This window comes from Oryx dammah, unplaced genomic scaffold, assembly GCF_014754425.2.
Source record: "Oryx dammah isolate SB20612 unplaced genomic scaffold, SCBI_Odam_1.1 HiC_scaffold_1, whole genome shotgun sequence".
Taxonomy (NCBI): Eukaryota; Metazoa; Chordata; class Mammalia; order Artiodactyla; family Bovidae; genus Oryx; species Oryx dammah.
In genome coordinates this window covers 100,218,247-100,231,732 of record NW_024070185.1, presented here as the reverse complement: position 1 = coordinate 100,231,732, position 13,486 = coordinate 100,218,247, and the positions used below count along the sequence as shown (strand labels likewise).

The 13,486-nt window shown below is 47.8% G+C and overlaps 1 protein-coding gene across 1 annotated transcript in view; it reads right to left on the bottom strand.

The window, feature by feature from the left end:
• SNX30 (sorting nexin family member 30) overlaps positions 1 to 13,486 on the bottom strand; it is a 108,656-nt gene that overhangs the window by 13,573 nt on the left and 81,597 nt on the right. The window contains exon 7 of the mRNA XM_040239402.1: positions 4,094 to 4,180. Coding sequence (XP_040095336.1) covers positions 4,094 to 4,180 — 87 coding nt within the window. The remainder of the gene's footprint in view (positions 1 to 4,093; positions 4,181 to 13,486) is intronic.

Sequence of the window (13,486 nt, the reverse complement as noted above, 5' to 3'; positions counted from 1 at the left end):
ATGATGACAGTAGGTTAATAAAGTCCTCAAAGATTACATAAGGCAGACATGACCCCAGTACTGGGGGAGAGGGGACTCCTGGCTGCTGGGGGACAGGTGCCAGGACCAAGGAAGAGTCAATTCGAGACAGGTGTCTTCTCAGTCGCATGCTGCTAACTGAAAAACAGGCAGAGCTTCCTAACTGGTGCTGTGTGAATGACAGCCATACTGGTCCCCCCAAGCCCCGGAGGAAGTCAGAGCTGACCACCTCCAGTTTCAAGCAACCTGGTCTTCAATCCCAATGTTCCATACAAATATTTTCATGTGACCTGTGAGATGGAAGAGAAGTTGAGAAAACACTGAGGCAGGGTGAAGTTTGAGAAGACGCTACTGAATTTGGCAAATATTCAGTAAGAATGCTTAAAAAAAAAAAAAGGCAGATAAAAAGAAGCAAACTTCAGAGAATGGCTGGTGAGGAGGGAAAAGTGAGCACCCAAGATGTGTGGGGAGCAGACACTGAGGAGAGAGGAGCCCTGGGCTCACATGCACGATGGCTGAATGGGACAGGCCCAGATTCTCCCCGCCAGTCCCTCCAGCATCAGCCACACATCTTCCAAAGGCAGGAAGCCTCCCCCTCAATGAAGCAAAGGTTGCTGGGAGCCCTCGCAGTGGGGATAAAGGGCTCCAACTTGGGAACCAGACATATCGGGGGTCCAATTCCGGCTCCACCATGTGTGAGCTTTTGTGGGTGGGTCACATAAGTCCCCTGAGCCCTGGCTGCTCATCTGTAAGGTGGGAACCGCACTGATAGAAGGCTGTTGTAGGAATTAAACAATGGAGGTACAGCCCTGCCCTGCTGTGGTGGATTACTCTGGCTTCCTAAACCAGGCTGAGGTCATGGCTCCTGTGGAGAGAACTGGGAGTCATCAGGCGCGCCTCTCCTCACTCACCAGACATATCTGGAAATAACAGATAACTCCTGCAGAACTCTCAGGCCTATGGAAGCTTCATATTCAGAAGTCCCCATGTTTCTAGCTGCTGTTTCAGAACTGAAGTTCTTGCTACTCACTGCCACATCCCCTTCATTCCAGAATGTTCACCATTCTGGTGGTTCTAAGAATTTGTAAAGATCCACCGCCTTTGAGAGGCTCCTCACCCGCTCCCTCCCCTCCTCACCCACGCTCACCCTGAGAAGCGCACATATTGCCTTCTGCTCCATCCACATCTGCACCACACGCCTCCACCCACGATGGTGCTACCCACTTCCAACAGTCTCTGGAAGGATCCAGTACCAGACTTCAGTGGGTCGGGGCCTGAAACAGCCCCTCTTTCTCTTTTAACCTTTCATAAAACATTCTCTCTTGGCATCCCTTTTTTAATTTTTTGAATCAACATGTGACTATATAAGCATTTGTTGAGAATCAAACGCAGAATACAATGTGCCTGGTCCCCCGGGGTTTGCCCTCACAGGAGTCCACATTAGAGTGTGCATGCTTGCCATCCAGTTTTAAATGCAATTCCTTGGGCCCCCTCTGTTTCCACTAATAGCTTTGATAGCATCCCTTTGATAGCTTCTAAGGAAGGGCAAATTCTCAGATTTCCCTAAGTCCGTGGTCCTGACAGAGGCAGCAAAAAGCAGCCAGCTCCCTCCCTGCTCAGAGCCTTTCATTTCTCCAAATTAAAATCAAAATTAAAATAAGGAAGCCGAGTCTGCACAATCCAAGCTCCACTTGCCTGAGAATAAACCACCTCAGGGTCTGCGGACTTTCCTTCACCTAAAACCACAGCAATCTTTAAATTTTACGATACAAACATTTTCCCTCTGTTCCAGAGGCCTCTTTACTGCCTGCCTCCAGCATAGCACATGCCAAGAAGCCACAGCCACCGGGCTCCCCATCCACCTGGCCAACAGCCAGAGTCACAGGGCTCAGCCCTCTGTCCAAAGGCATCCACTCCCCTGTGAAATCCCAGTGAGGGGCACTGAGACCCAAGAGGCCCACCCCTTCTCCTGTGTTACAGAGAAGTGGTCAGTTTTCAACACCTCTCCGTGGCTTCACATAAAATCAACTTTGCCTCACTCTTCAGAGCTACCTTTCAAGACTCAAAAGGAAGTCAGCCCTCAGACTCCCTCAGATTTTCTGTTTTCCAGCCCAGACCCCAGCCTCCCTGTGAGAACCCCCCATCTCAGGGTGGGAATCCTTTCCTTGCCTGCAGCCCTGGGATGGACCCGTGAGCAGTCTTGTTCCCACGACAGTTACCAACAGTAGAGCCTGTTGAGTCCTGGGGGAACATCAGCCCTGACCCGCTTCCTGAAAGCCTGGCTCTTTTCTCACCAACAGCAGCTCTGGAAAGTGAAGCTCAAACATAAGACATTAAACAGAACACAGCCAAACCTTAAGCTACTCATTTCCCACAGCAGCTGTCTCTCTGTTGCTATAGACATCTGGGAGGCGTGGGGACACAGGGGACACCTTGGGACACAAGGAAGCATTGCCCCCAACACTGCACTCAGAAAAAAAAATTTTTAATAATTAAAAAAAAAAAAAGTGGCTGACAAACCTAGAAAACGAAGCTCTCATTCAGCGCTCCTGCTAGAGGCAATGGGGAAGCAGTCTGGACAATAGAGGACCCACCAGCAGAGCGTCTGTTATTGCATCAGACACTCGACTGATTCTCCCATCTTCACAGCAATCACATGGATGAATCCCACAGAGGCTGGGGACAGAGTGGGGATTCAAACCTAGGGCCATCTGATTCCAATCCTGGGCTCCGTCTACCAAGCGGTGGTTGATTGAACAGGCCGCCAACCAAGCCCTCCATGGTCCACCAAAGCAGTGGCTGCCCCAGACCCCAAACTGGAGACACAATTTCAGCTGACCCCACTGTTGATTACACTTACCTGCTTTGTTAAATATCACCATTGCTATATGAGAAGCAAGTTCACTTTGGAGTGGTTCAGAATCCCACAAGACAGAGGGAAGACAGATACTGTGCCCTGCCCCCCGCCCCAACGCTGTGCTTAGGGTGTGGGAATGTTTGGAATCTCCAGATTGGAAAGAAACCCTTCCCCCTCTTGGAAGAACTCTTGTGGCCAAGAGAATGAGTCAGATGGGTGAGCAAGTGATGCTCCAGGGAAGTGAGGGCAACAGCAGCAGGAAGATTTCAACACCCAAGATTTCACCCAGGCCGGCACAAAGGGCACAGCACGAGGCCCGAGCCCCACAGCTTAGCTGGGTGGAACGCGGGAGCCAGAAACAGCAGCTTCCTCTGCTCCCAGGTGGGTGTGACCCGCAGGCAGCCAGCGATCCAGGGCACAGTCAGCATTTAATTCGGCCTATTACTCATACCCTTTAGTTCCTGTCTTTGGTAAGGCGCCATCCCAAATTGGGCTGAACAGCTACCAAAAGACCAGTTTCTGAGAAAGCTTGCACTGGGTGCTGAGTAGGTAGGACAGCTGATAGAACTATTTAAGTGACATCTTTTAAACACAGGATTTTCAGCTTCCAAGCTGGGCTAGTGGCAGAACTTCTTGTCTCTCCTTCCATCCCTTGCCAGGAAAAGTGACTTCTGTACTTATATTTAGAACCTAAATTGTTAAGAGTGAGATTTTTAAATACAGTATCCCTTGTCATTCTTTTAAATGAGACTGAGATGTGGGCTCAGCAGGCTGCACCGTGTTCCAGAAAATCAGAGGAGCGGCTTGGAGCTAGTCAGCGGGACCGGCAGCTGCAGGCAAAGGGCGGCTGGGCACACAGCATTTTAACAGTGTACCTCTCGGCTTCTGTGCTTTTGGGTGGGTTACAGTTTTGAGAACACTGATCTAGAATGTCCTCCTTTCTCCCCAGTCCCATTTCATAGATGGGAACTGCCTCTGAATCGCAGAGCTGGAAACCTCAAAATAAATAAATAAATAAATAAAATCCCAGGAAACAGTAAGAAAAAGCTCAACCCCCCAATGTACATCGGACATAAAAGGGAGCAAAAAGAGGAAAAGAACAGCATCAACCCCACCCAGCTGGCACTGGTCACTTTGGTCATACCGATCAAGGGACATGAATTCACCTGGCACAGCTGTGGGGTGGCACAGCCCGCCCGCCCCAGGGGTTCCCCTGACCTTGGGCCGCTCTTCCTTCCTCAGAGCCACAGCTTCCAGTTTGGCTTCGTACTCGGCTTGCACTTGGTCCCTCTTCTTCAGCACGCTCTGTGGGCGGGAGAAAGGGAAGCGTGAGCACAGCCACTGCTTCTGCACCCCGTACCTGCCCAAGCCACCGCCACAAGCTCCTAGGATGGTCTGGCTGCAGCTGACACGGGCTCTGTGTTCCTAGGACTGCCTGGTCATGGCTGACATGGGCTCCGGAGAGAGCTGGTGGAGGAGGGAGAGGAGAACCGCGCTTAGAGATGGAGCTTTCCAGCACAGTAACTCACCCTGATGCTCAAAGTCACAGAATCGCAGGAAAGGGTGGGTGGGGGGAGCAGTGCCCACCACACAGGTATGTGGATGAGGGGACCCTCAGCCCCCTGTGCACAAAGACCTCAGCTGTGCCGGGACATGGAGCCTGGCAGGAGCCAAGGTGGGATGCTGTCTGAACTGTTAATGGAAAAGTCTAAGTCAGGAGAGTTCTTGTCTCCTTAATTCATCGAGTTGCCCCATGGTGGACTGATCCACTCAGCGATCCACCATTAGCCACGTATCTGTCCTCCACTCTGGGTCAGGTACTTGAAGAGCAGAGATACACAGCTCGGACCTGAGGGTTCTGTCTATGGGAGATGTGTGGAGGTGGAACTAGGCTGCTCGTGCTCAAAGAGCCACGGATGAGGCCAGAAGCCCTGCGACCACGTGGGGAGACTGCCAGATGCAGCGCTGGACGGGCGCAGGGGCCAGCCTGGGTGGGACGAGGTGGGGCAAGCCAGGCGCCCAGGATGCAGACTCTAAGGGGACACTCAGTCCTGGGTCTGTGCAAGTTCAAGGCTGGCACCTGAGTGTGAGTCCCTAAACTTATGCCCTGGGCGCCTCCCTCTGTCTCGGCCACTCAGACCCCAACAGGTAGAACAGAGAAGCTTACAGTCAACCTTCTAGAAAAGCATGTTTCATCCAAAGGTTTCTTTTTCTTCTTTTAGTAGAACCACAAGTGGCAAACCAAGAGTAACAAGAACTTTCTTTACCACTGACTCAGAAGTTTCTAATCTCTGAGTTTCTAATCTTCCATTCTCCAGCAGAGCATGGGGTCCGGTGGGAGGGGACCATTCCTCGGCCACCGCAGTGGACACCTTCAGCTGTACAACATGCTGAAACGTGATGAGTGACTGAGTCATGGATAGCGCTCTGGGGACACCCTTCTCATGGAAGGCATCAACATGGGGAACCCCCAGTCTCCCCTAAGTATTTACTTGGAGAAGTGTTTCACCATGAGAAGAGCATGAGATGAAACCTGTAATAGCTTCGCTTTTCATTGTTTTCCTCTCAACTTTCTCGAAGGTGCTCTGAGGTCTCCTCCCCACACTCATCATCCTCTGGGCCTAGAACTTTCTGCCGTGATGGAGAGGATCCACGACCTGCATGGACCAGCATAGCAGCCGCTAGGCCCACATGCCAACTGAGCTCTTGAAATGTGGCTGGTGTGGCTGAGGAACTGGATTTAAATTTTTATTTAATTTTCCATAATTTGAGTTTAAACTGAAATAGCCACCGATGGCAAGAGGCTGTCGTACTGGACGGAACAAATCTATAAGGTAAACACAAAAGAACAAAAAAGCCAGGTCTCCTTTCTAGATTTCACAGAGCCGAAAGCATTCTCAATCTACTGGTCTCTTATCAGCAGGAGCTGCTCTCTGTGGGGACACAAATGTGGTTCCCTGGGGGTCAGGAGGACAGGGGTGGGGGGTGTTGTTGAGGAACCTGGTTCTGCCTTGTACTCCCTTCACAGGACGCCTCACATGGTTTGGGGAAAAGCACGTGTATCCAGGCTAGGAACAGGCTCCGCAAATGATGAGTTGTTCCAAAGACACACTCCTGGTAAGTGTGGCAAGAAACTCCCAGCCAAAGCTAGAAATGCTCTTAAAATGCCTTCGAAACACAGTAAGCACAGTGTGGCATGCTTCCTGTCCCCAGTTCTGCTGAGAAAGTCTCGTCTCTCTGATGAGGTTGCCCAGGCCCTCAGGCAGGGAGGGACGGTGACAGGAGCCCTGTCACCTCCACTCAGCTCAGTGCGTGGCCTCTCCCCCGCCTCAAGGCAGACGAGGGGGCCGAAGACGCCACCACACTTCCTCAGGCCTGCCCTGGCCCCGAGGAGAGGTAAGGGCTCTTTCTCCTCAGCCGCTGCCAGCCCGGAGCCACCGGAACGCGGCCTTCTCCTGAAGCGGGGCTCTGGGCTAGCGCCCCTACCTCATTGGACTGCAGAAAAAACTCACGACAACCACAAAAGCTCTGAACAACCCTGCGGAGGTGAAAGGGTGCTATCTCCGCTCTCCAGGCAAGAACACTGAGGCACCCCGAAGCGGCCTGGCTGAGGCCAGACCGCTGGCTAAGAGCACAGTGGTGACTCACTCGGGCCTCTCTGCTGAATTCCAGAGCGCGCGTGGTTCCCCAGCCTGACTGCCAGCCAGCCAGGGCAACCTGTTCCGAATCAAGATAAACTGCTGAAGACTACCGTCCTTGCTGGGAGCACCTTCGCACACCATGGGCGGTGGTCTGAAGGGACTGGACTCCCTCCCCAAACAGCACAGGCTCTGCCGATAGACCCGGCCACGCTGGCCTCTGGTTGAGGGGGTCTCAGCCTACAACGGAGTGAAAGGGCCTTCAAGATACTGGGTCAGCATCTGCAGAGCAGTTTCTCCAGCACTGAGTGATGCGCAAAAGATCTTTACCCTCTGAGCTTCTCCCAGAGATCAACAGAGCGCTCTGATGCCAGTGGATGGGGGGATACATGCTTCCCACCCTGTTGCACTCTGCCCTGGGTCTGCACAGCCATCCCCACCCCATTTCTGTCTTGCCTTAACATCTCTTCATTTACCCACATGCTGGAGATACGGCAGAGAGCAAAACACACAGAACCCTCGCCTTCCTGGAGCTTACATTCTAGGGAGAAGGCAGACAATACACAGATAAAATATAATCGGCCTAAGAGTCTGTAAGATAACGCTAGGTGTTCGGGAGGAAAAACAAAGCAGAAAGGAAGACGTGGAGCACTGAGGGTTTGGGAGACGGCGAATCACACACGGAGTGGCCAGGGAGGACCTCGATGAAAGGAAGCTTTTAATTAGAGACACGGAGTAAAGCTTTCTCAATGCTACATATATTTTTAATGTAGAGCATTTCATCATGATTTCGAAATGGTCCCAGTAACCTGAAACTTCACTACCTCTCTTTTCAAATGCAAAGGGGGGAAAATGACTCCTTACTTTAATAAATAAATTGCAAACAAAAATAAATAGAGGGGGAGGGATTCTTAAAATACTTTATCAAGCAATGTATGGATTTTATTTATATCCCACTTTGGAAAAAGCCTAAAAACAGTGTCTAAAACAACTGGGGAAATTGAACACTAACTGCATATTTGAGGAAATATTAAGGAAAGAAATATCTATTTAGGTGTGACACTACGAGCAAAGCTATTGCAGGTGATGGAATTCCAGTTGAGCTCTTTCAAATCCTGAAAGATGATGCTGTGAAAGTGCTGCACTCAATATGTCAGCAAATTTGGAAAACTCAGCAGTGGCTGCAGGACTGAAAAGGTCAGTTTTCATTCCAATCCCAAAGAAAGGCAAGGCCAAAGAATGCTCAAACTACTGCACAATTACATTCATCTCACACGCTAGTAAAGTAATGCTCAAAATTCTCCAAGCCAGGCTTCAGCAATATGTGAACCAGGAACTCCCTGATGTTCAAGCTGGTTTTAGAAAAGGCAGAGGAACCAGAGGTCAAATTGCCAACATCTGCTGGATCATGGAAAAAGCAAGAGAGTTCCAGAAAAACATCTGCTTCTGTTTATTGACTATGCCAAAACCTTTGACTGTGTGGATCACAACAAACTGTGGAAAATTCTGAAAGAGATGGGAATACCAGACCGCCTGCCTCTTGAGAAATCTGTATGCAGGTCAAGACGCAACAGTTAGAACTGGACATGGAACAACAGACTGGTTCCAAATAGGAAAAGGAGTACATCAAGGCTGTATATTGTCACCCTGCTTATTTAACTTATATGCAGAGTACATCATGAGAAATGCCAGGCTGGAAGAAGCACAAGCTGGAATCAAGACTGCCGGGAGAATATCAATAACCTCAGATATGCAGATGACACCACCCTTATGGTAGAAAGTGAAGAAGAATTAAAGAGCCCCTTGATGAAACTGAAAGAGGAGAATGAAAAAGTTGGCTTAAAGCTCGACATTCAGAAAACTAAGATCATGGCATCCGGTCCCATCACTTCATGGGAAATAGATGGGGAAACAGTGGAAACAGTGGCTGACTACTTTTAGGGGTTCCAAAATCACTGCAGATGGTGATTGCAGCCATGAAATTAAAAGACGCTTACTCCTTGCAAGGAAAGTTATGACCGACCTAGACAGCATATTGAAAAGCAGGGACATTACTTTGCCAACAAAGGTCCATCTAGTCAAGGCTATGGTTTTTCCAGTAGTCATGTCTGGATATGACAGTTGGACTATAAAGAAAGCTGAGTGCCGAAGAATTGGTGCTTTTGAACTGTGGTGTTGAAGAATACTCTTGAGAGTCCCTTGGACTTCAAGAGCCAACCAGTCCATCCTAAAGGAGATCAGTCCTGGGTGTTGGAAGGACTGATGTTGAAGCTGAAACTCCAATACTTTGGCCACCTCATGCAAAGAGCTGATTCATTTGAAAAGACCCTGGTGCTGGGAAAGATTGAGGGCAGGAGGAGAAGGGGACAACAGAGGATGAGATGGTTGGATGGCATCACCGACTCAATGGACATGAGTTTGGGTGAACTCCAGGAGTTGGTGATGGACAGGGAGGCCTGGCGTGCTGCGGTTCATAGGGTCGCAAAGAGTCGGACACGACTGAGAGATTGAACTGAACTGAATAATGTGGTCCTTCTTCTTTTTTAAAAGAATGCTTGGGGACTTCCTTGGTGGTCCAGTGGTTAAGGCTTCACTTTCCAAAGGAGGGTATATGGTTTCGATCCCTGGCTGGGGAGCTGAGATCCCACATGCTACATGGTCAAAAAACCCAAAAACATAAAACAGAACTGATATTGTAACAAATTCAATGAAGACTTTTAAAAATGATCAACATTAAAAAATTTTTTTTAAAGAATGTATTTTAGAGATATGTATTTTTGTATGAAATGATTTAATGCCTAAGATTTGCTTTAAAATAAGCCAGGGGGTGGGGGCTGGGAGCAGGTGGGAGGAGAGCTAGAATAAGATGGAACGTGAGTGGGCGAGTGTTTGAACGTTTCTGTAATAAAAAAGTTAAGCAATGAAAACATAATACCTGTCATCCAAAATGTTTACAGACCAAACTAATAACAGCCATTAAACAAAAGCATCAGGAAATTAGATCACAGATACTAGGCAGGCCAACAAGTTTGTTCAGGTTTTTCCATTCCATCTTACGGAAAAGCCAAATTTACGGAAAACCCGAATGAACTTTTTTGGCCGACCCAGTACAGCCTGTGGTTTGGCTCTCGACATCTGCACTGGATTTTTTCCAAAGTGCCGTGGTGGTCAGGATCAACTGGAAAGCCCGACACCCAGGAAACAGGAACGCCTCCCCTTAAGGAGGCTGTGGGTTCACAGACGTGGGGACGGAGGAAAATGCAGTCCAAAGACAGCCCCAGTGCAAATGGTCAGCAGCTATCCCAAAGGCTCCTGGGGTCCAGAAGGTTTTTGAGCATCAAATCCTTTTGTAAGAGGTGAAACGGGATTGAGAGAGTAAATGAGAGCAGTAGGAACAGCTCAGCCACACGGAGAGAATGACAGTACAGAGTGGCCTATGGTCTGGGACGCCTAAGGCTGACAGCCCAAAAGACCCAGGGGGAGTTTGTGTATAATGATGAGTGTTCCGTAACAAAGAAGCTCAAAGGAGAATAAAACTCAAACACACAAAACCAAACCAAGTCCAGACTCACAGAGAACAGATCAGTGGCTGTCAGAGGGAAGAAGGGTCATTAGGGGGGTTACAAAATGGCTAAAGGGGATCCAGAGGTACAAAATTCCAGGCATAAAATAACTAAGTCATGAGGGTGTACCGTCATGGAGAACACGGTTATAACACTGCACTAACCCTGTTAGGTGACAGAAGGCAACTAGACTTATTTTGGTGATCACTTTACAATGTATGCAAATGCGGGATCATTATGGGGCACCCATGAAACTAATATGTCAACTGCACTTCAATTTTGAACACTGACACCCAGCATAGCCCTGTGGCCTCTTTGGGTGTCCCTCTACGAGAGCATTTCCCTAGAGGCAAGAAATTTAGTCTGAATTTGATCCTGGTGACATAATGTGAGACTTAAATGACCAAACTTAGGTCGCCCTTTCCAACATGCTCTTTTTCACACATTCCTTCTTTGATGACAGACATCCTGTGAGTTACATTTTCTAGGACAATGTTGCTAATACTAAAACCACACATTGTGCCTTCATTTTAAACAATATTTGTTACAGATAATTTGAAAAATAAAGAAAAATGTAGAGGAGGGGGTTAAGCATCAACCACCTCATCTTTCAGGCACAGCCTGCAACATGTTTTGTCTTCACTTCCAGTCTTTTCTCTTGAATGACTCTGATGCTCCCCCATCTCTCTGTTTTCTCCTCCTGTTTTCCAGATGTTGTCTATCTGAAATATTAGACATCTGGTCTGGTCTGGTCCTCTCACTTTTGTATATTTTTTCTCTCCAATCCTCCATCTGTCCTTTTGTTTCATTTTATAGTCATTTCCTTAAACTGTTCTTCTAACTCTCCTGTTTGTGGTTTTCTTTTCTTTCCGTTTCTACTCTGATCATCATTCCACGAGCTCTTTGCTTATTCTCTGGAATTTTAAAAATGCTTGTTTTATAGCTGTGACATCTCTTCTCTCTCAGAAGATATCAATGAATTTTTTTTCCTGGAAAAGTTCTTCTCTCGCAACAATGTTTCATGTTTTCCCTTCTTTGTATTTACTTGTAGTCACATTAGAAGCTTCCCTTAAATATTTGGTGAGCCTTTTCTGCACAGTCTCCCAAGATGGAAACACTGAAAACTGGTTGAAACTTCTCTGATATTGAGAGCTTCCTGACTGTTCTCTACAGGGACTCTGCTGGGTCCTTTCACTGAGGATTCCTCCCTCCCACTAAATATCAGTATATTCTAGTCTCTTCTCCCAGCCTGTTTAGATTTTTCTAAAAGGCCCTCCAACTCTTCCAGGAAAAGGTATAAGGCTGAGAGCCCAAGCAGAGGAAGACAACCAAGAGTTTCAACATTTAGTAACCTTTTGCTCTTGATGTTAGGATTTCAGTCCCCACCCTCAACGGTGCCTAGAGTCTCTTGGAGCAGAGACCCTCTATGGGGACTTCCCCAATGGCTAGAAAATCCACCTGCAATGCAGAAGATACAGGAAACGTGGGTTCGATCCCTGGGTTGGGAAGATCCCCCGGAGGAGAAAAATGGCTACACACTTCAGTATTCTTGCCTGGAGAAGCCCATGGACAGAGGAGCCTGGCGGGCTACAGTCCACGGAGTCGCAGAGTCGGACACAACTGAGCGATCAAGCGTGTGCAGCAGGGAATACACCTCCAGTTCTGCCCGAGTGGAGAAGGGACAGTGCCCCGGTGTTTGGAAGGAGGACAGAACCGGACGCTCTAACTGCTTCTTAAACAGACTCCTGCTCAACCCTTGTCTTCAGCTCCCTCTTTCCCGCAGTCCCAGAGGTAGCTGGGACTTCGCCTTTCTTCACCTTTCTGAAGAAGTCTGCAGTGTAAACTAGGTGGCTTCTCAGTTTTCCCCACAGTCAGCTTAAGCAGCCTTGAGTCACCTGAGTCTCTACCATCTCTCAACTCACTTTTGGTTCCTAATTGTACTGCTTCTGTTTCCCTTCCTGCTGCTCTTCCCGCCCACCGCCTCCAACCCCCTCCCCCCACCCCAGACTTAAGCCCTAAAAAAAACAGAGAAATCATTCCGGAGTCATTCTGATTGTATGAAAAGAGGAAGTTTCAATATGTATCCAGTCAGCACTAACTGGGAATCTCAGAGTTTTGATTTTTATATTTTTCTAAATTTAAAAATATTTGAGATCATTATGTACATTGATACATCCCTAATTCTTCACATTTTCAAGAAATCAGGCCCTCAAGCCTATAGTCACTTTTGTTTAGGAAGGAGGACTTTCTTCCCCTCAAATCAGCCTTCTAGAAAATCTCTTTTTTAAGTTTTGAAAGGCACCCACCCCACTCCAGTACTCTTGCCTGGAAAAATCCCATGGATGGAGGAGCCTGGTAGGCTGCAGTCCATGCTAAGGGTCAGACACGACTGAGTGACTTCCCTTTCACTTTTCACTTTCATGCATTGGAGAAGAAAATGGCAACCCACTCCAGTGTTCTTGCCTGGAGAATCCCGGGGACCAGGGAGCCTGGTGGGCTGCCGTCTCTGGGGTCGCACAGAGTCGGACACGACTGAAGTGACTTAGCAGCAGCTAAGTGGGCAACCTAAAAGCATAGACTAGTCACTTGACTCATTAGCTCCACCTCGTGGTCTCTGGGGGAGTAGGCGCATAGGCCAAAGAAATCAGACTGGACCTGGACTTTATCATAGTAAGTGAAGTTTAAGTCAGACAGAGAAAGATAAATATAATATTATACCACTCACATGTAGAATCCAATTTTTAAAAAATGACACACATGAACTTATAAAACATAAACAGACATATATATCAAAAACAAACATGGTTAACAAAAGGGAAACATGGTGATCAGGAGCTTGGGATTAGCATGCATACACTGCTATGTATAAAACAGATGACCAAGAAGGACCTACTGTATAGCACAGGGAACTCTACTCAGTGTTCTGTAATAACTTCTATGGGGAAAAGGTCTGAAACAGAGTGAATATATGTATAACTGAATCACTTTGTTGTACACCTGAAACAAACACAGCATTGTAAAATCAACTATACTCTAAAAAATTTTGTAAAGAAAAATTAAAAATAAAGTCAAGAGATCATATGGCAATGAAATAATCAGAATTTTTAAAACAATTTTTGGGTCTTCCAACCCAAACTTCGTAGCTACATCTTACACCTCGAATCACGATCAGCAGCGACTTCTGCATCATTAAGTCTGATGGTCACTGCTTATCATGCTCTAACGGTTGTTTCTCTCGGCTTCACTAAGGTGCTCCTCTACTCTTTCTCCTAGTACACTGACCCCTCCTTCTCAGGCTCCTTTCTCCTACTTGTCCATCCCCCTAATTAGGTGTTAGACTGCTAAATACTGGAAGATACAGGAAGAGTCCCGGACTATTTGCCTCAGTCTCTTCTCACCAGATGATTGCC